The sequence below is a fragment of the Macrobrachium rosenbergii genome, chromosome 21 (assembly GCF_040412425.1).
Source record: "Macrobrachium rosenbergii isolate ZJJX-2024 chromosome 21, ASM4041242v1, whole genome shotgun sequence".
NCBI classification, from domain to species: domain Eukaryota; kingdom Metazoa; phylum Arthropoda; class Malacostraca; order Decapoda; family Palaemonidae; genus Macrobrachium; species Macrobrachium rosenbergii.
Window position 1 is genome coordinate 49149273 of NC_089761.1, and position 27111 is coordinate 49176383.

The 27111-nt window shown below is 37.5% G+C and overlaps 1 protein-coding gene across 2 annotated transcripts in view; it reads left to right on the forward strand.

Moving 5' to 3' along the window:
* The window catches only part of LOC136850176 (ubiquitin-conjugating enzyme E2 J1-like), a 26622-nt gene extending 1059 nt beyond the window's left edge, over positions 1 to 25563 (forward strand). The window contains exons 1-5 of one of the 2 annotated variants that reach the window (XM_067123808.1): positions 5451 to 5584; positions 5927 to 6132; positions 6623 to 6813; positions 7083 to 7209; positions 22835 to 24619. In XM_067123808.1, the coding sequence (XP_066979909.1) occupies positions 5554 to 5584; positions 5927 to 6132; positions 6623 to 6813; positions 7083 to 7209; positions 22835 to 23260 (981 nt within the window). In that variant the 5' untranslated portion in view covers positions 5451 to 5553 and the 3' untranslated portion in view covers positions 23261 to 24619. Of the gene's footprint in view, positions 1 to 5450; positions 5585 to 5926; positions 6133 to 6622; positions 6814 to 7082; positions 7210 to 22834 lie in introns of those variants that run through there. The other variant, XM_067123807.1, reaches the window with a different exon arrangement.
* The last annotated feature ends 1548 nt before the right edge of the window (positions 25564 to 27111 follow it).

Genomic DNA, 27111 nt, shown 5'->3' on the forward strand with positions numbered 1-27111 from the left:
TTTTATGATACCCAAAGCTCTGCAGGGCACCATGTTTAGTACTGGACCCTCACGGATGAATGTTAAACTATAAACAAAAGTCAGTAAATTTCTCAAATTATCTCCCTCTGCCACACTATATACATAATTTTCTACATTTTTCAGTCAAAAATTTTTGTTAATAAATGATACCTCCATCCCTTGGAATGCTGCAAAGTATTAGGTAAAACACATTCCAGAATGCAAACAAGAGCATCAGTTTGAAGAAGATGAAAATTAGCATGGAATTAAACTCTACACTCAAAGTATTCCAGGTATGATAAGGACAGCTGAATGAAAGCCACCCTAACTGCAGACTGAAGCCAGATTTTTCAGAGAAACCCCAGTTTCTGAAATCAGTAGTTTCTGGGGTAATTCTAAGCCCGCTGTCCGCGGTGAGGTAGCCTATGGCAGTTGACTTTTTTCTATAGAACTTGACCTGCTGAACAAGAATTTCAAGTAAAATCTTGTCGGTCGGCTGTAACTAAAGCGTAATAGACCCCGAAGACTGCACACCGGTACCGTGGGTCCCTTGCACTGGCACATACAGCTCAAGGGTAAATTACAGTTTAGCTGCAGCCGACGGGCAAAATATTACCCTAAACTCATGCAAAGCAAGCAAAGCAACACTGAAAAACGTCAACTGCCACAGGCTACCTCAACTACACACTAACCGTTGCTTGCCATCAGGCTTAAGAAACGAACGGTAAACAAATCCGCCATCTTGGGTTACGTAACCACTAGGGAGCCATATGTTCAGCAGGGGAAGGAGAGGTACTGCACAAAAGGTACAAGTTGGTAAAGTGACGTAGGACTGTTATGTAGAAACATGGCGTTAAATGACAGTTACCCAAAAAATAATAACGCTCCTACATGAAAAGCACTAAAACCTAATAACACCAAAACACAGGTGACCTAACTACCTACTAATAAAGAAGATAGTTTAGGAACCTTACCTTAAAGGGGTGGAGGGTACAATTCAGCCGCCGCCTTTACAAACGCGTGGAGCCTCGTCTTCGGGTCATCAAAGTGGATTTTAAAATGGGCTACTGCCAAGTACCCGGACGGTTGTACCCCCCACGGCCGTACCTAGGCGTCGTCTCACGAAGTTCCCTCCACCTCCTCTCAATAGTATTTGTATGCGCACCAGTTACTGGGTCCACAAAGTTCATGGAGTGATTGACGGTTATGCACGTAGCCTTCGTCCCTTCAGGCAGTCATAAGCTCTCCAGCAATCAGATACAATAGTTGTCCCCGGTACAATGTAGTCCTTATAACTAAGGTAGCAATTGACACAGGTAAGAGGCAAATTGCACTTGGTTACAGGCTCAGAGGAGCGGGAGGTTCCGGGGTTACGTCCGTCATCATGCTGGGTTGAAGAGTGAGTGAACTGTGCGGTGAACTGCACCGAACAGGGTAGGAAGGATAAAGTTGGGGGTGCTAAAAGTGTATTTCTGCTTTCAGTTTTGTATGGAACGCGGGCAGCGCGCGCGCCTTATCCGCATTTTTTAAAATAATCTGGCAGGCTCGTATGCTCTGGCAAGCGGTAATATTGCGCTGTCGCGCCAACCACAGGGCTTACAAAATATAAAAAAGGTTTCTGTTAACGTCACTGAGAGAAAGTGGTAGCTAAACGCCCTGCAAGACCCTTCTCCTCCTACCCCATATACATGCTTCAGGTGTCTGCCGACAAATGTAAAGTAATTTTGTAAGTTATTTATGGTAAAATCATGTTGCGAAGAGACGTCAATATATTTGTGAACGGAAAAGTACTGGAAGAACGTTGTAGGCACAAGCTACAACGAATAGGAAACGGTTATAAAACAGTTGAGCAAAAGGAATACATGTAACTGAGTTTATGTATCCCCCAAATTCTCCACCTGGGTGAAACGTAATGTTGGGGTAACGTTGCAACGTGATTGGTTGGGTACAGTCACCTGCCAAAAATCCCACCAACTTCTCTCTCAGTTGGAGGCATTGGATGAACCGAAAGCTCCCCTGTAAGACCGCGCATGCGTGACATGGCCTGGAATCAGCAGTAGTAGTGGTAAGTGAAAAGTGCCTTTGTAACGGCTCGCACTGTCCATTTATTCCCCTTATTTTTACGCTTGTTTTTTGTGTTCCAAATGACATATATAACTGGAAATACAACAATAAATTGCCCAAACCTTTTCCCAAGTTATTTACTCCCACCCAGAACCCCGGATTCCCAACGGGTCCCCTCACCGTGAGCTATTCTCGAAAGTGTTTTTACCCACCCAGGACCCAGATTCCCAACCGGTCCCCCTTACCGCTGGCTACAGTTCTAAGGTAATTTACAGCTTAATTACAGCCGAGCGACAAAATATTACTTTAAATTCTTGTTCAGCAAGTAAAGTTCCATAGAAAATGTCAACTGCCATAACCTAGCCCACATGGACAGCCGGCTTAGATCTACCGTTTCTGGAATAAAACAAAACAACCAAACACATTTCAGCATTTTATCATGGACCCACAAGTTGCAAGAGAAGACGTTCACGAGATGTATTCCATGCATACCTACAAGGCAAACTCGCAAACAAAATCTGGATTGGGAGCTTGACTTCTGTGAAAGTGTTATAATAATCAAATAAATTTAACATCAATTTTCTCTGTAATTACTACAATTTCTCAAGTTACTTCAACTTTACTCCATTGTATCCCCCTTTTGTATATTCAGTCAAAAATTTTATTAGTCAATGACCCACTAATATAATCTAGCTTAGTAGACCTTACTACACCAAGTGTATGGTGTTAGTTAAAAACCTTCAGTAAACCTTAACGTATCATAATCAAAATTAGCTGGAGTACCGTGGAGAATTTAGAATACTTGTATCATATCAAGGTTAGTGAACCCACTCACAGCAGGGTTCGCTATTCTTTACAAGAAGATTATTGGGTTCGTTATTCTTTACATGGGAATAATTGGGTTCGCTGTTCTAGACATGAGCACTTCGGTACCAGACATTTGATCCCCCTAGGGGCTAGTACTAAACAAGGCAAAATACATTTGACCCCCCAGGGGCTAGTACTAAACATGGCAAAACAGTTTAGATGAATCACTGTTTTGCTGTGTTTAGTGCTAGCCCTCTTGGAATTGGAGTTCAGACTGGAAAAGATTGGCCATTCTTTACATTGGGATCATGGGTTTGCTGTTCTTGATGGGGAGATGTTGGGTTTCCTAATCTTGACATGATCCGAATACTTCTTTGTAAATCACTGTATTATATTTTCCCCTGATGAAAAACCAGGGTTTCCCACTGTGGTCTTCATGATTGTAGGATGTAAGAAGGGTTGAATATCTTTGATACTAGGCATAGCCTATTAATTTGCTGTCAAAATGATAAATGTCAGAAATAAATAAATCAGGTTTAAAGTAAAAATTTACCAAACGACCAAACATTCAATAAACACTAGCATTTTCAGAGTTAAAACCAGCTGAAGTATGGAAGGCTATCATGGGGATATTAGAATACATATGTCATTTTACTCGATTTGCATTTTCCCCTCGCCTACACACCTGGGTCCCCCATAATTGCAGGCTGTAGGGTTCAGTGATCTTTAAACTACTAATTTGTAGCTGAAATGAAAGTCGGAGATGTTCAAAACTGGAAAAAATCAAACCCTTATGCAAAAAGTGCCTAAACTTTTATCATTTGATCATTTCTGAGATTAAATATGGCATAGGTTAAGAACTTAAGTGCTGCAGTATTACTGGGGATGGCCCTAATTAGTTGTAGGCAAATAGCTAGCCAAGTTCAAGGCATTGGTGAGCATAACTTCTTCTTCTTCTTTTAACGTGCTTTTATTCCCATTTTTGTATGGGGTAAGCACGATGCCTTCTTTTGAAGGACTTTTTTGATTTGGCTTTGGGGTAGACCTGTGGTCTCGATCGGCTGCCCTGCCTGACATCGCTTAGACCCCGGTACGTATGTTTCATGTATCATACCAGACCCAACGCCCTTTCTTCCCAGCAGCGAGAAGTTATTGCGCTGGTATGGCGAAAGCGTTCGAGAGACGTGTGAGATGTTTGTTATGTTTTTAGAAGGTGTTGTAGTGGCTTTGTTTTGTGTGTGTATTTAGTCTGTAACATCCATTTGCTTTTTAGCAAACCTATCCGTTGATTACATATATAATCCCGGATGTCTGCACGGATAGCAAAGTGTCTGCCTCTCTGATCAGCCGGCTTATGGATTGAAACCCGCCACAGACCTCACGAAGTCCGGCTGCTGCTGTAACCGACTGAGCCATCGAGGCTCTATTGGTGAGCATAACTGAGAAGTAAAATTGTGATGTGAAGTGTGACGATACAATTGTGTACGTATCTGGGTCGTGCACCATCTGAAACTGTCAAACTATCCTACGCTATAGACTAGTTTTGGCATATCTGGTTGATCCTTTATTCAGGCCACTTTGTTAATAATCCCTTGCCTTATTGGTTAGAGGGTATATACACAAGTTAATATTTTTAAACCAAGGCCTAGACTGATGATATTTCTGATAAGTTTGTGTGAGTTTGGTAAATTTGACTTTCATATCTATTACAGTTGCATTGTTAACTTATTGCAGTGTCTGCAATATATAGTTGGATCATTAGTGAAATGCTGGGCACCATTTTCTACCTGACCTGTTACGTCTCCTAATGTGACTAAAGCTGTAGTGTTTATGTGGTACATCTTTGTAAGAAATGAGAGTTGTAATGGGGATAGTGTTTAGAAATGAGGGTTGTAATGGGTTAATAATGACAATAGAAGTGAAGGTTAAATCCCACCACCAAACTGTCAGAAAATATTTTTTGTGTTTTAGATAAATAACTACATACTAATTGTTAACTGTATATATGTTATTCTTTCCTTAGAGTTTGGGACAATATTAGGATCTTTTCATGGAAATGGCAAATCATGCAGTGTATAGTAAGACTCAAAAGCTATGTTGTAGAAGCCATGACACCTTCATGGCAAATGTACCTGTGCTGTTACATCTTGGGTGACACACGTCGTTTTGGATGGGAAAGAGGAATTTTGGAGCATTGTAGTTTGAGGAAGTGTTAATTTATTATAACAAACAAAAATTCCTGTTCCCCTTATTTCTATTACTAATCATTGGTGAAGATTTGGTTAGAGAAGAAAAATGTCAGGGATATGGAAAAACTTTAAAAATTACCACATCCTAAGTTTTCTAGGATGATCATCTGTCTGTTGGAAAGTGTGAATGGTGTACAGTATTTGTAAAGTTTGTTCAGTTGAAATACATTAAAAGGTGGAAGCAGCAGTGTCTGATTAAATGGGATACCCCTCACTGTGCCAGTGGAAAGTAAAATGTCAACAGATAATCTCAGGGCATTGTGAGTGATAACAGCTGAAGGCCATTTTGATATGATTAGTTTGAGTGTTTATACAGAAACAAGATGTATGAACTCAGTTGATAAGGTTTACCTTGAGCCATTCAGAGAGAAGCACTGTGTTGTTTGGGAAAAAAGTAATTGCGTAAGGGGGCACTAAAGGCTGCTCATGTATTATGAGTTTCTGCGAGGAAAACAATGCTCCATGTAAGGCTCAAGTTAGTTTTTCTTGTGAGTGGTACACCATAGTTTGGTTGAATATATTTTGTTGACTGCAAAATTCTTATAGGCCTAATCTGTGGTGTTAAATTATGGTGGCTTCCTGAGGTGTAGTCTTTGATTGGTTTTTAATGCTTGGTAGAGCAAAGATTACAGTACAGAACTTCTCATGAATGTAAAGTACTGGAGATGATGTCCACTAGAATAATATTGTATGAAGGGTAGAAAATCTGCTTTTGAACCAGTATTAATAAAAACTGTTGAAAGAGAATTTTATATGATTATAATTGGAAATTGGATAATTAATATATTTTTTCATTTTTCCAATAGCTGTGAAGAGGCTCTTTCGTGAAGCAAAGGAGCTCAATGAAGCCACAGAGGAGTATTATGCCCAACCACTAGAGGACAATCTATTTGAATGGCATTTTACAGTCAGAGGACCTCCAGACACTGAATTTGATGGCGGCATTTACCATGGCCGAATCATCATGCCTGCAGACTATCCTATGAAGCCACCGAACATTATATTTCTCACGGTATTACAGTATTTTAATTTTATTTTTTCTATGGACTGGTTATAAACTTGTTCAGTACAGACCCATTTTGTCATAAGATACTATAGTATGTTCCACTTAGAAAGTTCAACTACAGATTAAGGCATCTGTGGTTAATTGTTTGTAATTAATTAACAAACATGTTTTAGGAATATGTACTGTAATAAATTTCCTTACCATGAGTGCCTTGTTTATGTATGTATTTAGAAGTAAGGACAGTCCTTATAATTACAGTAATAATAGTATGAAGAGAGCATATAGGGTAAGGGAAAAGTACTTTATCATTTATCATTTTTCGTGTTTTGCCATATTAATGAACAATGCTTTTCATGCCATAATGTGTTTGATAGATTAAGCTTTTGTGACAGTTTTATCATTGTACAGTAGGTTATGAATAGTAGCCTAATTCATACAGCTTTTTGCACAAACTGTTTCAGTTTTCTTGTGTAAGTAATGCTGTCTTTGTATACAGCCGAATGGAAGGTTTGAGACCAACAAGAAAATATGTCTCAGCATATCTGGGCATCATCCAGAAACCTGGCAACCATCGTGGAGTATCCGCACTGCCCTTCTAGCCATCATTGGTTTTATGCCGACTCCTGCTAACGGTACAATTGGCTCTCTGGACTACACTGCTCAAGAGCGAGCCAAACTTGCTAAAAAGTTAGTACAGTCTGATTATAAAGTTATTGGAAACCTTATTTTTTGGAAGTTTCCTTCTCCTAGTATTACATAAAGGTTTGATGTCATTGTTTGGTAACAATCTCAAAAATGGCCAGATGGCCAAAATTACATGTTTTGTTGATGTGCCTCAGGTTACACTTACATGACCTCCAATGGTGATTATGTATATAATAAATCATTTTACTGTAATGCTGTGTCATTTTTAGTAATGAAATTTTTTAACTTACTGTTTTGCTGTCACCTATTAGGTCCCAGGAATTTGAATGCACCGAATGTGGTTGTGTTGCTAAGTTATTAAAAGAGAGAACCGGTGACAACAAAGACTTCCAACAAGAAGCACGGGAAGTGATGGGGCAGGTCTCGGTTACAGCAAAGGTAAGGGCTGAGAAGTTGTATTCACGGTTGTTAGTGTAGATTAATTTCAAAGATGATTACTTGATAACCTCAACTGAAGAAAAATGCTTTGTTTAGTAGAAGTATTGTGTAATGTACGACAACTTTTTTTTAGTGTATAGATTTAGTAGTTGGTAGTGGAATAATGATATTGAAATAGTAGGGCATGTTCTCTCTCAAGGAATTGATCCACACATACAACACAGAATTGTTTCTCGTATTGGTCAAAGAAGTTCATAAGGCAAGGGAACATCCTGTGGAAAGAGAGAGTTTTATTCCGAAAAGAAACTTGTATTGAAGTAATTTTATCCCATCTTTGAATTGGTGGCACTTATTTGATGATAGCTATTTGATTAATAACCCACATAACGCAGTCTCTGAATGTGAGGAATGCAGGACACTTTAATTTCAACATTTGGTCAGTAATTGCAGAGCTTTCAAACAGCAGTGAAAATTATTTTATAGAAAACTAAGATGTGTAGAGTTCTATGATTATGTGGACAAGGGCGTAAACCCTTGCATCTTAGAAAGTTGTTTTTCAAGAGATTGCTTCGTGGAGTGGTCTGTGGAGAACAACAGTCTAGATATGAGGCCTCCAGCGCTAAAACCCGCACTCACCACATTTTAAAAAATAGAGAAAAAAGGCTTTTAAATTTTTAAATTTAAAAAGGCCATAACTCTTTTATTTTTCAAGATATGTTCTTCAGATTTGAATTTTTGGAATGTTTAAGACCAAAGAAATATGATGTTATATATGAAAAAATTAGGGTATGCACAATTTGATTGACTGATTAATTATATGATTGATTGTAAAATTGATGAACAAAATTAATGCTGAAGTTTACGAAAGTACAGATTATTGCTGTAAGACCCATATAAAAGCACATTAGTAGACATTGCTGGTAGCAAAAAAAAAAAAAAAAACACACTGGGCACTGATAATCACTTTAAAATAACGAAAAATGTTACGAGTAATCTTAGCTGTTTAGCACTCCTGCAACTCTCGAATGTTTGTTTACAAGATGGAGCAATGGCTGCCACTCGCTCCGTGTTAGCGTGAAAAGGTTCTCAAATTCGAGAGAGTTCAAAAGGCGCATTAGATGGGTTGTCTTTATTTTATTAAAATAAGTAATATTATTAATTTTAAAACATAATTCAATTGTAATAATAAAGTAAATAAGACGAAAACATTTTGTTAAAAATTATGTATTTATGTTGTAAAATAATGCGCTTGGCAGCCCTGCTGTGGGTGAGTGGTGAGTGCTGGGTTTAGTTCCAAACATCGTGGCAAGTTGCATGGCTTGGTACTTAAGGGTGAAAACCAATGTTTATATAACACAAAATTGAACCTTATTCTCATCATCAAAATATACACTCTCTTATACCATTCGAAAGAGGAAACGAAGGGGATTCCAGATGTTTGATAAAATGCATTTCTCAAATTTGTGACATGCGGGTTTTAGCGCTGGACTCCTCATATATCCTTGGTCATTCATGGGTAAATGTGAACAGTTCTATCTGGGAATAGGAGGAGATCCTCTTCAACTTCGACAAAGGAAGCAAGATAAGGATTGGCAAAGGCTGCCATGGAACCATCTTGGCTACAGTCAACAGTGAATGAGAATCTGAGCTACAATCTTCAGTATGAGTGACTTTCAGGAAGAGTATCAAGCTTGATCACTTGTCTCAAAGATGCAAAAGCTAGAAGAAAAATACTGTGTGAAATCTGGTAGGGAAACACCTTCCAAACTGTACAAGGAAACTTGGTGAGACTTGAACACTAGCAACAGCTTCCTGTTCAGAATTTTGGAACTTTTAAGATGCCTCATTCATAAAATGCTGACAGTCTTGAAGCTCAAAAGTCTTAAAAAAATGCAGGTCTGTAGCCTTCTGCAAAAAAAAAAAAAGGCAGACCTGTAGCTTTACTGCACCTTGTACAAAACTGGTTCTGGTTTGCTTTCCTGAAAGAGGTCAAGGGTTAAAGGTCTGCTAAGATTGGTTATGGTTTCAGTGGCTTGTGCAGAAAATTATCTACTTCTGAGTCTTTGCTGGGCAGCCTCCATATATTTAGCTGTATTATTTTCAGTTATCTCATGGAATTGCGAGGAATGAAGCTAGTGGGCCACCTTCTACCACTTAAGTTTTCTCCTAGGATTGTCTGTCAAAAGAGACAATAAATTAAAGACCCCTTCCTGTTCGAATCGGCATCAAATTCAGATTTCTGAAGGTCCTAAGTTTGTGGAGGCTTTTAGTTAAGATTCATGGCAAAAAAAGATGTATTAGTGTGCCTTATTGTCACCTAAGAGCCTTGCCAGTCCGCAAGTATAGCAGTCATTCTGATGTGAACTGCTTTTGCAGCTGCAACAGTTCATGTCTACATTTTGCTTTCCTAGGATGTACCTGGGGACAATTTCTTTGTTGGTTTTGGCCCAAACAAAAATGCATATTGCAAGTTGACAAATGATTTCCAGTCTTATTCTCTTTTGAGTTCTCAAGTATGCTAATGTTATGTTGTCTGTATTCATGCCAACCTGAGCCTTTTGTGTTGAGTGAAGGTTTGCAACGTAGGAAGATTCTGTTCAGTTCCAACAGTTATTTATAAGGATTCTTGCATTGAAAAATCAATGTGTCCCTGGCCTTGGTTCAGCACATCTGGGACAGTGAGACTTCTGGTGAGATGCCTTGAATCTACTACCATTGAGGACCCTTGTGGATATGTCTGAGACTAGTCTGGTAACATTCCTGTTGAGAAACTGATGACCAAGGTTATCATCAGTTGCAGATGAAGAGAGTGCTTCTAGAGTCAATAGTAGGGAACAACTTGATCCTGAAAGACATGGCTAATGAGAGACTTCTGCATCTTGGTAGAAAGGTCCAATCAGTGATGAAACTTTTGTATCAAGGATGACAGTCTCTAGTGCTAAGTACTTGGCACTTGTCACTTGTCTTAGGTATAGGTGTTAATGCAGTTCTTCAGGTGATAAAGCCATGGCAGGCCAAATCATCCAAGTGTCTTTTGTATGCCCCTCCTCTGTGCCAATGATGCCACTGGCATGAGGTTCCTGGTATGAGGATACAGTTTACAACAACACTTTTGCATCATCGATGACAATTTATGGATCCTGTTGTTATCCATACTGATGTATGTACCAGTTGTCAGTTGTGTTAGGTTTAATTTTCTGAAAGTGATATGCAGCCCTATGAGATGACAAGTATATCATATGTTATAGTTGTCAGTGTAGTCCTGCAGGTAACAGTCAAGATGACCTAGAAATCCACTTGTCTTATTTTTATGCTTCTCCAATGTGCCCATGATGCCACTGGTACGAGGTTCCTGGCAAATCTTGAGATGCAGCTACCAGACCACAGCAGAGGACTCTGAATTAAAGACCAACTCCAGCCAGGTGATATGAAAGAATTTTCTTGGGAGTTGGAAGAGAGGAACATAGAAGTAAGTGTGCATGAGGCCCATGCCAAGGTGTAAGCTTTCCTGATGGGGTATCAGAGAAAGGCCACTTACCTGGCAGGGGTCTGACAAAAGTATGTGTTCAACAGGCTGTCAGTAATAGGATGTCTGTCTTTTTGCTTTGGCGACTAGAAAACAATGACTAGAGTCTGTTATCTATAACCTGCTTTGCCAACTTAATCTCCCCTCATTTTGCTATACTTGTAATTTGATTTGAGTCCCAACTGTAGGTATTAAAAGTGATGTAACTGCTCCTGATAACTGCAGCTGTGATTTGTAGAATTTCTGGAGACAATAGGAAAGACAGTGAAAGAGTGCTGACCTCATTTTGTCATACTTCCCTCTGTTGAGGATTTTGTTGTAGAACATCCACCTTTCATGGGCTAAAAGGGAAACCAGTATTCTTAATGGAGTTGACGTGGAGGGAGTAGAATGAAAGTATTTTATATCCTGGTTGGCATTCTTTTGTGTCCTTTGATGCCTGCATCTTTGGTTAAGCCTTTGATTTCTCCTGGGAAGTGTTTTTTGTTAGGAATTGATCAGAGTTGAGAATCCCTGAAGCTCCTCATGGCTGGTTAGAAGAGGACAAGAGGTCAGAAAACTCTTTAATCATAACTGCATTGGTGAAGAAGAGCAGCACCATTCACAGGGAGAGAGTTGAAGTCAACCAAGAGATGCGTTCATCCTCTTGGGCTTATTGAAGCTCTTTGATGACCCCTCCTGACAACAGTGTACAGGTCACCCTCTGAGACCCATTCCTGCTAGTTAATATTGACCAGTAGAGAAAGCACTTGGTCATGCCTATCTCGTCTGCCATGAAGCACTCCTTTAATAGCAACAACACCAAGGCAGTGCCGTGGTTACACTATCCTCCTCCAGAGATTGGTGTATGCAATTTAAGTTGTATGGAAGTCGGGAGATCAACAGCACCTTCAAACTAAGTTCTGACAACTTGTGTTTTGGTTCCTACTCGGTCAAGAAGTGATGTCTAGTAGCTCTATTTCTTTTGACTTGATGTAGTTACACTCCCCCTGTGAAGAGTGGGAGATGTAAGCAGTAGCTGCTGCAGCTGCAGTTACCAGTTTATCTGCAACCCAAGAGGGAGAAAATGTTATGTGGATCTTAAGACAGTTTCAGGAGTCTCAGGATCTGATTAGGCACTCCTTTGATAGCAACAACACCAAGGCAGTGCTTTGGTTACACTATCCTCCTCTAGAGATTTTTCATTCTTCAAAACATTGACCAGGGCGCCAGGCTCCAACATTTCCTTTCTTGGAACTTAAGCACAGTTCTTTTTAGACTTTCAAGTCTCAAGATCCAAAGATAGACACTCCTTGGCGTGATAGCAATGACACCACGGTAGTGCCATGGTCAACAAAAGGTTCTAGTGTCCTTGCATCTACTCAGTTGCAGTGCAGGTACACGAGTACAATGGCCAACCAGACACATCGTAAGCAAGATGGATGTAATTACAACAATTCATTTGCTGATAAGAACAATTGATGTTGACACCTTGAATTCTGGAAGTTCGTTCAACCTCTGAAGCAGCTTGATCATAGTCCTCCTTTTCTCACTTACTGAAGTTGGTGCTGTTTTGTTCTGTCTTCTGACACCCTTGAACAAAGAAAGACATCTTTGGTATCCATTTACATCTGGAAGCTTACGCTTTTCCCCATTCTACGTGTTTCAGAGGTGATCAGTGAGATATATCATTCCACTTCTATGTCCTGTGGTTCCAATGACAGTATGACGTCTATGTTGCCTCCGTAAAGACTAGACTTTCAGCCCAATGCCAGTGACTCATTCGCTAGCTTCTAGTTGGCTGAGAAACAGTATCCAAATTGTCATTACTCTGACTCGTGAGATGGTCAAACAAGCATACCCTCAACATCCTGATGGACATCATTATGTTTTGGGCCAGATCTTTTGAGGCCAAGGGCATCAGTCTGTCCATCACATTCAGGAAGAACCTGTTGATCAAGTACTAGGATCTCCCTTTACCATGGGACATTGCCCATAAGTCCTTGGACTCCTTTTCCTTAGATCCTGTGGTGGATGCTCAACAAGTCATGTAGTTAACCCAGCTCTTCAGGGACAGGTTGCATCTCGCCTAAGGTGTGCGGCTGCAAGGAGAAGGTGTGTGTGTGTGGGACTGGCCTCCTCCCTTTCTCCGGTCTTCCTTCCTCTTCCAGTGGGCAGAGGAACTGTGAACAAGCCATCACATGCTGGACAGGTGGGCATGCAGGTGATCTAGATGACTGAGTATCCTATCTATAATGTAGCTCCATTTGGATTATTAGATGCAAATCCTTCCTTCTCTGTAGCTAGGGGAGAGAGGGACTGACTATGAGCAAACCAGTTGGTTATTCTTAGCTTTATAATCTCTGACACTGTGGATTCATCCAAACCTTTTCAAATCATGGATATTACATTTCTTTAATTCGAAATGCCTGGAAGTCTGATGATTGAATGTCTCTCTTGTTCAATAGACCAGAGGTATGGTTTCCTTCCTTTACTCTCTCATGACCAGGAAAGTCTCCCATATGTAAAGACCAAGGGTTTGTATTTGTGTAGGAACAAATAATATTTTTAAAGTAATTTGTATTTTTCCTAACATACAAACCTGAGGTCTTTACATAAAGGGCCCACCTCTTACCACCCTTCATTTTCTTACCTGAGCTGTAAGGTAAACTGCGTAAAATTGAATGCGCACTAACTTGGTGGGCAGTGCTTCCGCCCCTACCATCAGTAGGTATTACCATAACCATCTTGCAAAAGTTTGACCACCAGATTCCAGCTTGCTGAAAATTAATGCCATATGTAAAGACCTCAGATTTGTATGTTAGGAAAAATAAAAATACTTCAAAAATTCAAAAATTTGTCATGTTTGAATGGTAGAACAGCAAGACAGAGATCCATAAAATAACTTTTACATCTTAGTTCAATTAAGAAGTAATATAGTTAAAGAGATTGGACTGCTGTTCAATCTCTTTAACTTTATTACTTCTGAAGAAAGGAAGCAGAAATGGAGGTAAAGTATAAGGATGAAAATTGGGTGCAGTTAGGGGCTGAAAGGACACTCAAACATCCTTCAGTAGCATCTACAGTTCATGAAATGAAGCACTGCCAGTACTAGTGAGGAAGGGGAGAAGGGAATTGCCAATTCAGAGCCTTAGTACAAGGAGGAGGCTGACCCACCTTGGAAACAGCCTTCTTCTGTGAGGCAGAATTTTTATTGTTGCTGGTCTGGGAGCAAGGAATGTAGAGTATAAGCAATGGTCTGTTGTAACTTGTGGGAAACTCTACCTGCCATATGGTGTCTTCCCATTTGCCAGGATGTCTGATGGCATGCTGATTATGGCCTTTGAAGTTTGACTTAATGCAGATCCAGTCCAGTACTTTAGAAAAAAAACTATTTCTAGAAGCCTCAGGTGCATTATCTTTGGGATCATCTATTATTACAACCCTTTCTGGTTTTTTTGCTGTCAAGTCCCAAATTCTTAGCTGGGGTGCTTAACATCTTGGTGCCCTTGGCTGGGAGAGCAATAGACTTGGAGAGTAATGGGCCTCTTGTTGTTGGTTTCCTGTGTTAGTAAATGTCATTTCATGATGTTTTTTGCATGATCCTACCGTAATGCCTGAGAAGAAACCTTGCTCCAAGAAGAGGAAATTGAACGAATCTGTGAAGCCCTCTTTTCTGATAGGGCCCTTGTCCTTTATGCCAGTAGTCCTCTGATTGAAGGCCTTTTAATATATACATGTGTCTGCTTAACCTGTGATAAAAGTGCAAGTTCAAGTCATTGTCCCAGTTGTGGCCTCTGACCTTCTTGTGAGTGGGATTGCTAGAAGGAACATCAGCTTACTTGGCTTCTTGTTCATTAATGTCTTAGCTTGTCTGGCTGCTTGGTCCCTGGCCTGGGTAGCTGCTAACAGTTTAATGGTTATGGTCCTGTGTTCCTGTGGTTGATTTATTGATCAGGACATTTGCTGCACTAGCTTGAGGTCAGGCCACCTATTTGGTCTGAGTCTGGTCCTGATAAGTCTGTCATTTGATAACTCGTTTTAAAGTGGCATTGGTGTATCCATACCGTGCTCAGAACGCTGGTCGATACTTGTGATTATGCTTGAATTGTCTGAGATGAAGTTGTAAGAGAGGAGCTCTGTAGTGGTTGGCTACACTGGTTTATTATGAACCTCTTCCTAAATTGTAGCCTTTGTTGGCCTGTCTGGGGATGGTGACTGCCAGTTTCAAGGCTTTTGGGGTAGGAATGGTGGTGCAGTAGAATCATATCAGTTTACTTTCACTGGTGTGTCCTTGTACAGCAACAAACCAATAATCTTTGAGTTGCTTCACATAGCCCTTGTTTGATGCAGGGGCAGTATTTACATGCAGAACAGCTGTCAGTTAAGCATCCAAACCTCATCTGAAGAAGGGGTAATTCAGAAGTTTTGAGAGTCAACCTGACTATCTTACCACATCATCCTAAGAGGGATGGTCTTGAATAGCCACAGATGAAGAAAGTCATTTAGTGGTTGGAGAAGACAAAGTTGAACACTCCAGGACCGAAGAATAGAGTAATTAATGGCAGCTCTCTTGGAATTTCTCTTCTCATTTTGTAGGCTCTCTTGATAAGGTAGACTCCACCGTGAAGAAGCTCACTTGTGGCACAGAAGATGAGAGTCTGTGTCCAGGGTTGACATGTATATACAGCAATCCCTTTTGGGCTTAAAGCTGCATATTGAAGGTAGGATGAAAAGAGTTAAGTCACTCAAAGAAAGGGAACACATTTTGAAGTTCAACATTCATAAAATACTGTATATGGAAAAGCAACATTGCTAATACCTGCTATAACATACAATAAATACTGTTCTGCAGTTATACACATTCAGTTAGAAAACTCAGATGAGACTGAATTTCAGGAATGTTTTGCCTGGCTAACTCTCAATACCTAATTGTTATTACTAGTTTAGCCTAAATTACCAAGACTAAAAATGTGAACATTATGGAGAATACCAAAAACATACTGAATGAAACACTGGAACTAGCACTAACTAAAGCAAAGCTAGCAGTGTTCTAAAAAGAAAAAGGCAAGTATAATAACTTACAAACAGTCTGCTAACAAGCATATGAAAAGACTTTTTTACCAGTAAAATTTATTTATCTGCCAAGGTGTGATGATAATTTATTTATCACCCACTGTATTAGGAGAATGGATGAAAGGGTGTCAACAAGAATAGAATGATTCATAATTTTGATGATTTTTTAACCCATATGAGGTTACATACCTGTAAGCAAGGTTTACTCCCTCAGGTTACAAAAAAATTTAAATTATTTTTTTGGCTTAATCACTGTCAAATGTTCCCAAAAGAAAGGAAATAGCATTTAAAGGCACAACCCACGTTTAAAGGTCCAAAATCGACATTTGCATTAGGGGTGTATCTCCCAGCTGGCTGCTGAGACAGAATCCTCGCGGTGTTGCCCATTTTCACTTTTTTGGTCTTCTAATCCATTTTTTTTTTTTTTCTTCCCACTTATACGAACAAAATAATTATATAAGTTTCTCTTACAAAGTTGAAAATAGAAACAAATTTATTTTATTTTTATTCAGTAATACAACTTACAAACAACATTTTCTTTTTTTCTAGCGCTTTTACAAATTTCAAAGAGTATGACATTCTTCATAACATGGTTCCAGACATAGTGGAACATCACATTCACAGCAGTGGAAGAGAGTGTTTTCTCTGCTGTGGTCGGCGATTTGTATGTCGGCAGACATAGCAAGCCCTTTGTACTCTCTGTTTTTAGGCACCTGGTGGCACTGGCATCGTACGAATGAAATGATGTGCGGAAAGTCAGGGTGGATTGCGAGCGGCCAGCGCAACCTCCTCTCGACTGAGAGAGCAAGCGGCCAGCGCAACCTTCCTCCGTAAAGGCTAATAAGGCACCAAGAGCATTGTATGACCATTGGTGTGATTATTATTATTATTATGAAAAATAAATGGAAGTAGCCCAAATCAGATAGAGCCCAAGTCAAATCAAAAGTAGCCCAAAAAGATGCAAGTAGCATACTGTGAAATCTGGTCCCCCAAAGGTGTAAAAAGTAGCCCAATTTACGATTTGTAGCCCAATCTGGCAACCCTGAATTTGCAGGCTCAGCCGCTGTTGCATTTCTGGAGGTTTGCCAAGTACCCATCCAACATAAACACTATCCATACAATGAGCTATGAATGCGCACAAATTTAAAAACTTAAGAACATCATATGAGATGGATAACCTGTGTGGGACGACTTCTGCAACACGTCACATGACGTGGTCAACCTTTTACAGGTTAAGAAGTCTTACTGTGAAAAAGACTAATTCAGTGTTGCAGAACCAAGCGAAGTGAGGCATTTGACTGCTGCAGACTTTTGATTCTTGTAGTGCATAGCTAGGTTGCTAAGGTAGTTGTTTTGTCTCATAGGCAGAAGACGTGTAGGACATATGAAAAATGTTTGTGTATCTAATCTAATGCACAGGGCATATGAATGATGGATTTGTGTTGAAACAAAAATAACATTTTGTAACTGCAAATAGTTTCACTTTTCTTTTAAAATAGCCAACTTTCCACATGAATTAAGAGATGTATTTTTTGGATTTTTGGTTTTTGAAAAATAACTTTTTCCACTATGTATTGGCCCTATACCACTCATCTTCAGTAAATGGCAGACTTCATGAAATAATGAACTTGATATTTACAAAGCAAAGTAAATTAAACTCATCGTTAGAATGTGACATTCTTCATACCTAAAAGACTTCCATATTATGGCAGTTTTATCCCATCAAATTGATTATACAAAAATATTTCATGAATGGCCTTCATAGTCTAATCTTTGTATGCAGAAAATTTAAGCCAACACTAACAGTTAAATAAATGTCCACACTTCACCCAACAGGAAATGGCAAATTTTGGAAACTACATGATTTAAGAATTTGTCAGTCTTCAACATTTTCAGTTAATTTGTTCATTAATGGAGTTAAAGTTTGAATAAAATCGAAATTTTTTCAACCCTTTAGACAGGCCCTCAAAGATTTAAGAATTTTAGTTCAGAGGTCTGATTGAATTACCAAACAACAGTAATAACAACACAAACTAAGAGTACTGTAATAAACAAAAAAGTGAGGAACTACTACCCCATCCATTTGGTAAACAAATTGATGGTAACTTGAGACTTTAAAAATTTTTTACAACGAAAAATGTGTAAGAAACAACTTGAACATGATCGTACATCTGAAAATCCATCTTGTAAATTATTTTATATATTTCAGTATACTATGTACAGGACTTTTTTGCATTTCGGAGTATTTAACAATTTCAAACGCCATGTTGGAAATGTATATTCTGTAAGCCAGTTTCTTGAGAGAGTGTTTATATTCAAGAGTAGTGCAGTTTAATGTAGGATAATCTTTGCCTCGGTGAACTTTGTTTTATGGTGATAACCAAGATGCAGATCATTTTGCCATTTATTTTTGTATGTGTTCATGTTTTCTGTAACATTTTTAATATCAGTGTAAATATAGAAGGAAGTAAATATTCAAACCTAAATGTAGTGTTTACATGAGTACAGTAGTTAGCGGTTCTGTAGACTGGGTAGTGTGGACTAATATTTTCATTTACTTTAAAACTGTGAGATAGGCTTGTGAAATAAAATAAAATGACTGGATCTTATATAAGATAGTGTACTTCAGTCAGGATATAATAAGGGGACATTTGTCATCTTGGAACAAAATTCTTATGTTACTTCAGTTTGTTATATTGCAAAAACTTTACAAGATGCTGCTTTATACCATTGTTTAATAGAAATATTTGAAGTATAGGTACATCCCCATTTACGATGGTTCATTTTATGATAAATCGAGTTTGCGATAGGTTTAGCAGTTTTAATAGTTCCAAAGTTACAAAGCAATACTGGTACGACAGTAATGAAAACATTTTAAAATTTCGTCGCGACGGGCACAGGCAGCGACGTACGATGGCATCGTGAACTTGGAGTTTTTTTATGATAAGGCAATTCATATTTTATGTTTATGATAATTCATATTTCATTAAAGGCTATGTATGTACAGTACTGAGATAGAGAGAGAATGAACTGAGGCATGTTTACATTAAAACCTAATACAGTAACACACACACACACACTCTTACACTATTTTGTTTATATTTTATGGTATAGTATTCCCATTTATATTTTTACTGTATTTTCTCATTTTTTTGTTTTAAAAACTAAATTATAAATGCAATCCCATTTATATTTTTACTGCATTTTCTCATTTTTTTTTAGTTTTAAAAACCAAATTATAAATGCAATCAAGTCTGTAGGGTACATACTATGCACACACTCGATTCCATTCCATCGGTGAACTTGGTACAACCTGTTGGGTTTGTCTTGCCTACATAGGAAATGAACATTTTAAATATTTTAATGGTGATTAGAGGTGAAATATTCTCTTGTTTACTGTTGTGTGTGCTAATCATACTTAGAATAAACTAAACTTGTAATAAAAACAGTGCAGTAAATCAAGCAAAGCAAGAAAAAAATTATAACACGTACTTACATATGCACACACTTATTCGAAGCGTCATGAACTTTCGTAATATTATGTTTGTGATACAGTAATTCGTATTTCATTAAGGATATGTACAGTACTGAAAGAGAGAGAGAGAGAGAGAGAGATATAATTACATTGGTAAACAAACAAACCAGCGGGAAACAGCTGTTTTGTGATTGTGAGGGATTGTACTTTCAACATTGTTAGTTTACCTTTTTATACCCAGTTTACGATTATGTTCAAAAATAATAATGATAATTCTGTTAACCCTTAATGACTTGGGTAAATATATATAAAGCACACCTCAGACCAGGCAAACTTTAATTTTGGCTTATTTGAGAAAAAACACATCAATGGAAAGAGGAAGATATGCAAATGCACATGGTGTTAGAAAAAAATTTAAAAAATTTTTCCAACCTTCCATGGGAAGTTGAAAGTGACTATTTACAACCCTGTGTGGGGCCTCTTTTACAAGACACTCGTAAAAATATGTTAATTTGACCAAGTTATGCATGTTTTCTAATTTATTTTATTTTGTAAAATTTTAATTACAGCTCACACAATATGATAACATAAGAACTGAACTAAAATCAGTAACAAATTCTGAGAGTATTTGTTGTAAAATATTTATGAGGTTTACTGAGATGGGGAGATGCAGTAACTTTTTGTGAGGTATACATGTTTTTTCTAATATTTCTATGCACTTTTCTTTGCAAAATTACAATTATAGCTGATGCACTATTGTAAAAGATAAGAACTAAAACCAACAGCAATCCCTGGGTATATTTATAAGCAAATAAATAAAAAGACTACCTGGAGTGGCAGAGAGGCAGTACATTCCCCTCTGAAATCTCAAGGCATACTGATCGATGTCTTTTCCGAGCTTAGCTACTACAGTTGCCATAAGTTATTTATGGACCATTGGAGTGCTATGAACATCTTTCCTGCTAAATTCATCTAAACCAAATGGCACCTAATATTAATACTCATATGAGTCATCCCGTCCATCACCCAAAACCTGTCATAGATACTCATATGAGGATTCCCATCTTTTAGCAACTAAAAAAATTATATTCCTAATTTTTTTGGTGGTAGGCTGAATCAGCTGACTCTGGGAATCACTTTTTTGCCACAGGCGGGATGATTTTTTTTATAAATATTACAATAATAATATATCAATATAACAATACTGTACAGTATAAATGGATTCTGTAAGTAAAATAAGTTTCATTACTATTACCTTTATCTTGTATACAGCTGTGATTGCCTATTTGACTTTTGCAAATGGATGCTGTGATTGTAACACCTGGGCTAGCGTAGGTCTATAGTTCACACATAGCCTAAACATTTTTGTCTTGTGTATGGTAATACAATATGGTAACAATTGATAAGGAAGTTGCCGTATAAAAATACATTTTTAGTCACAAAACCATGGTAGGCTGTGGGTATAGTGTAGGCTAGGCTACCACATATTTATAGATTGCACTGTATACCCTAGTGTAGGTTAGACTAATTTCAAGTTACGTTTTTTCAAGAAACAATGGGGTTCATGTAACCTAACCCCATCGTAAATGGGGAAATACCTGTATGTGGAAGGTAGAGATTTAGCATAGCAAGGATTGTGAAAGAATGAAAAGACTTAAAATAGCTATAACTAGTATCCAAACTTCCCGGGTATTCCATCAGTCACACTGTAATTTACTGTGTAATTTTTATTTGTATCAGTGATGTTTAACACAGTTTACATATGACACCATCTTGGTTAGTTCACACAATCTCCAGCTTAGACCTTTTTTATTTTTGGAAAAATTCAGGTATGTGTTTCAAAACTGAGTGCTTGAAGATAAACTCATCACTCAGGCTCCTCTCAGAAGAAAAGTTTCTCGTTTAAGGAACTTCAGTGGCATAAGGCTAGGGCTGAATGGTGTAGTTTTGAAGACATTTTTTAACATTGCTTGTAAAAACATTGCTTGTAAAGATTCTAAATGCTCACAAAGATTTTGAATTTTAATTTTACTGTACTTTCTCTTTGGAGCAGTAGAAGGTTGCATGTTATTGCTGCCTTTGCTCACAGATGTTATCTTTGTTTTAACTTCTAATGATATTCAGTAAAGCTTGTGGTTAAAATGTTATATCAAGGTCAAAACACTGAAGATTGTAAACCCAAGGAAGTACATAGGTAAATGTACTTCCACAAGCACCCAAAAGAATCCATTGCTTTATTATCTTTTTAGAGAAGAGGGTTTTATTACTTGGCCTGGATTTATTTTGAAAAAATTAATATAGAGGTCAGAAATTCTGAGACCACTGTAGGGAATACATGAATGCATAGTGCACTTGCTACTTAAAGAGAGATTTTTGGGTTGATCAGTTAACCCTTAAGGGACGGATTGAGCCTCAGTGTGAAGTAAAACAGGATTGGGGAGGTGGACGGATTGAGCCTGAGTGTGAAGCAGTATTATGCACCACTGATATGGTAAGAATGAGGCGAGAGAGAGGTGCCAATACTTCTATATGCTATAAACTCACTAATGGCAACTTTTATACTGACCTGAGAGTCGGGCCAGTTGCCGCAAAAGTCTTTTCAGCCGTCAGTAATGCTTCTGACTTGAAGGGGAAAAGTACTGCATCTCTCTCTCACATGAGTCTTTTTGTAAATTTGCTTGTAAATATACGAAGAGGTTGCTGTTGTTTTTTGTTTTTGTCTTTTACGATAGTATGTCGGTTGTAATTGTAATTTTACAAAGAAAATTGCAAAGAAATATTAGAAAAAGTATGTAAAAGTAAAAAAAAATTACTGAATCTTCCTTCTCGTAAATTTACGTGAATATTTTTCAACAAATATGCAAAAAATTTGTTACTGCTTTTGTTTCTTATCTGTTTTGATATTCTGTGAGCAATAATAATAATTTTACAAAATACAATAAGTTTATTTATTAGAAAAAACATATATAAGTTGGTAAAATTTATGATTGTCTTGTAAATAAGGCCCCACAGGGGGTTGTAAATAGCCATTTTCAACTTCTCGTGGAAGGTAGGGAAAATTTTTTAGAATTTTTTTATTTATACAGTGTGCATGTACATGCCATTCTCTTTCCATTGATGTGATTATTTTTTTATTTTGCCGACCTCAAAGTTTCCCCAGTCTGCACACTGATAAATTATGCCGTCCCTTAAGGGTTAATCAGACTTCTAATATCTGAAACAGAGACAATTGAGAATGGGTTGACCAGTTAATCAATCACCCCTATTAAGTCTTGTCTGCTTTTGATGTTAAAAGTTGAATGACTAAAGAGTTTGTGTTGTGGAAAAAAAATTCATACTTAAGATGAATACAGAAAAGCAAAAAGGATGAAAAAATTAGTTTTTTTTAAACTGAAGGTGATGCAGTTGAATATATACTGTGCTAAACTTTTATTTTGGTTTTCACCAAAACAGATTAAATTATAATTAACAAAATCTATGAGTGTTTAGTCATCACATCAGTTGATGAAGTTGTAAGTTAAGGTGTGGAGATTACCTTGCCGGAAGATTAACAGTTCAATGTATCACAGGTGGAAGACAAAGAAAGGAAGAACTCTGGTACAGCTGGAGAGTCAGCAGCAGCAAGTGATGCCACAAGTGAGACCAGAATTGAGAATCTCTCTCATGGAACATCTAGCATAGACCAAGTAGATTCACTGCCTCAAGCTACTAGTCAGGCTACATTACCTGGAAGTGGTGTATCAGCCTCAGAGCAGCAGCCAACAGGGACTGCAGCCACTGAGCCTATTCAGGAAATATTAATGGAGGGAGTAGCACCTCGTAATGCTACCAACCCCAGGACCCCAGTTTCAAACTTAGGGAATACCTCGAGTTCTGGTTATCTTTATAACACGGTTCTCTCTTCTGCAATCATTCTGTTTGTAGCTTTGGTCTTAAGAAGAGTCTTCTTATTGGAAAGTGATGTGAGTGAGGAGCTGGATGATGTTCTCTTGTAGGCTTTAAGCACTTAATATCCACCTTTGATATGCATACTATATTTATATTTTTTGCCAGTCCTTTGTTATGTAGGCTTGTTATTTTAAGTTGATTAGTCATACTAAGTTTTTTGCAGGACTGAATTGATTGTTGGATAGAGTTGATCTCCATTTGATAATCAAACAAGGGATTAATGAATTGATGTTTTTTTCCTGTAATTGAAACTGTTGAGGCCTTTTTTCAACTTTGTGTAGAATGGACTTAATAGGAATCAGTAAGACAGTTTAAAGAAATGGAATGAACAGGAATCAGTAAGGCAGTTTAATGAAATGGAATATATGTTGTACTCATTAAGAGAATTGAGTATGGTATTTGAAAAGTACAGCAAAAGCATACCACTTTTTATATTTTTTATGAACTGTGGGTCAGTTTGAGTATAGTGAAGCTGTAGCTTACCTTTTTATGCAGTACACATTAATGGCATTAAGTTTTCGTTATGCATTCCATAATTAATAATAGGAACAGTTTGGGTTTGGTCTAATTTTTAAGGAGTTTTAGATTACTATATTTTTGCTAAAAGATTGACTATCATTTTTCATTTGTAATTTTCCTTTTAAATATGGGACTTTATTTTGTGTATGGTAATGATTTGGACAGCAAGGTTGAGGTATGTATGGAAATAGCAAGGCACATGAATTTTTAGGCTTATTTTGTGAGATAAGACTTTTTTTTTCCAGTTTGGTTAAAGTAGTAATGGCTAAAACCTAGATTTTTGCATATTGCTTTTTGCATTGTTGTATAACAACATTATTAAAATTTTTACTCCCATTTGGAAATTTTGCAAAATTTTTTAATCATCTTTGCTTTTAGATTTTTAGGTTTTCCCAAGTAGGTGCTCTGATTTTTGGCATTGTAATAACATATAATACAGGTTTGCTGAAATATCACAATTAAAAATTGGAGAACATAGGTCTTTGGCCATTACTTACATTTTTATGTGGTCAAACTGCTTTATAATAAAATTTTATCTGTAGACGAGATTGTCCCGCTGAAGCTTATGTACTGTAGGCTTATTAAATTGATTTCATGGAAGTCTTTTAATCATAAGTGTTACACATCTACTGTATAATTTAAACTAAAGGCCAGTAAAAGAAATTTGTTTGAGGGTGTTTGAGATTAAAGTATCCAAGAGCTTTAGACAGTCTCCTCCCACATTTGCCTTATGTTGATTTTCATGGTGGGATGGTATTGGTCATAAGTTTAATTGAGATAAACTTTCAAATTATTATTGAAAGTTATTACTGATGCTGTCTGTGTAGCTGAAAGTAACATTCTGAATATCGACTGCATTATAGTAGAATAATAAACTTTATTATGAATGCTGAGTTTATTTGTTCATCTTCTTTGTTGTAAGGGTTATCCAGAATCCTGAATAAACCATAATTATGAAGGTTATGAATATACTGTGTAGTGAATGTATAATGTCATATTTTAGTACTTCAGAAAATGGTTTTTGCACGCAAACTAAAAATAAAGGGATTTTTTTTATTTCATTTTGTGCATGGTTTTTGCACGCAAACTAAAAATAAAGGGATTTTTTTTTTATTTCATTTTGTGCAAGTGACTCACATTAATGACACACTTTTAGTTTGAACTCTAAACTCACTCACACTTTCTCTGTCTTTCCATAAGTGGAAGGTTAGTGATGGAATAATGTTAGAGAAACCATCTCATTTATAAAATGTGTTTCTAGTCCTTTGCAGGACGAAAGGGCATTGCTTTTGATGCTGATAAGGCTGTTAAAAGAAAATTTGTTGGAACTTGTTAGCATTTTTTCAGCTGTTTATTTCTCTAGATATATATATTATTAGTATTATTATAATTATTATTATTATTATTGTTATAATTATTTATAATAACTGTAGAATAATATTGTTTTAAGAATGTCTTTAAGTATATAATTTGGATTGGGGCGTGTTTTCAAAAGAAGATAATATAGAGGTATTTTAATTTAATTTTTTTTGGTATGATTAATGGATCCAGGTTATTTAGAATTGACTTTTTTCTAGTCATTTATATATCTCCAATTATATACTCAGTGCAACATAAGTAAACTAACATGCTCCTCAAAAGCTTGCATTAGATATATAAATTTATATATATATATACAAGTTAATATTACAGGAGTTTCATATGAGTTGTTAATGTCTCATGTGTTGATGAATAATGGTATATTAAGTAGGAGTACTGTATTGGAAAACTATACAGTAGTTTGCTTTGGTTGTGTTCTATTTGTAAAAATAAAGCAAAGTTACACAAACTAGTACTTTTTTTTTTTTTAATTCCCTTGTGGTCAGAGGTTGGTTGCATATTTGTAACTTATGCTGCTCTGCCCCCCAGATCTTAAACTGATTGCCATCATTTGGGGGCTTAGAGGATGGCAGCTTAGAAGCAGTGTCCCAGTGCTTTGATGATTTGATGAAGTTACACAAAAACTCTGAAAGTTTTGCATTAAGCCACTGACATAACATTGTAGTTAGGCTTTTCCTATACTTGTGATCTCAGTAACTGCCTTATTTTTCTTTCCTTCCATCAAAACAAACTAAGATGAAGACTGCAGTGATTTGGATTATTGAGAGTTCTGCTCTGGAACTTTGATGGAAGGTGGAGGTGGATGGCATGCCTCTCCACCCACTAAACTTTGACTACCTGGCATGGCTGTACAAAGCAATCATATCAAACCTTGCTCTCAAGAAACGATGTAAGTCATCAGCTCAACAAATCAGACCAGTCAGTAGAAGTTCCCCTTCAAAATCAAAGTGTCCCCAAAGAAAAAGAAACCATTGATAAAACTTACGTGCAAGGAGAGATGTACTCAATCCATCACCATTGCTTCCCTGTAGGGGGCTAGTGCCATAAGTGCACCTCATGCGGTGCACTATAGATGTTACTTAAGGTTCTTTGCAGTGTGCCATCGGCCCCTAACTGCAACCCCTGTCGTTCCTTTTGCTGTACCTCCTTTCATGTTCTCTTTCTTTCATCTGACTCCACCCTCTCCTAACAATTGATTCATAGTGCAACTGCGAAGTTTTCCTCCTGTTACACCTTTCAAACCTTTCTATTCTCAATTTTCCTTTCAGTGCTGAATGACCTCATAGGTCCCTGCGCTTGGCCTTTGGCCTAAATTCCATCACCATTGCTTAGCAGATATACATAGGAAAAGGAGACAGCAACAAAATGGCACATTTGGATGTAATACAAGCTTTATTGAATTTTGCAACAAAAACAAGAATGTAATAAGATAGCCTAAGGCTGTGTCCACACGATCGAACTTTGTTCGATGTGACGTCAGCATCGGAGAAACAGTGGGCAAAGTCTGTATAGGTTTTTTTGTACGATTATCAAAGTAACAAGGCTTTGCTCACTGCTACTTAAGATTGGGGGATGGGTTTAGAGTTGTTGTTGTCTGACGTATGAAGTTATGTTTTTCATCAGTGTCAGTGAACTATCATTTCTATCATTCCCTATATTGAAACGTCCAAGGTTTATTAGTCTAGTGAGTTAACCTTGAGCTTGATAGTTATATCATCAACACCCATGCCTTTGGGATGTGAGAGGCGATGTATCTAATGGTCATTCGTGCTGCTCACACTGCTCAACTGTCATAGTTTGGACACCAACCTTAAAAATCTTCACCGATCTTTGCTTGATAAGAAGCAAAGTTCAATCGTGTGGACGCAGCCTAATGAACACACATTGCTGTCCAACACCCCTAACTGTCCCCAAAGCTGGTGCATGTGACATGGTGCACTGTAGGCATTACATAAGGTTTTTTGCAGCACCCCTTTGTCCCCCAGCTGCAACCCCTTTC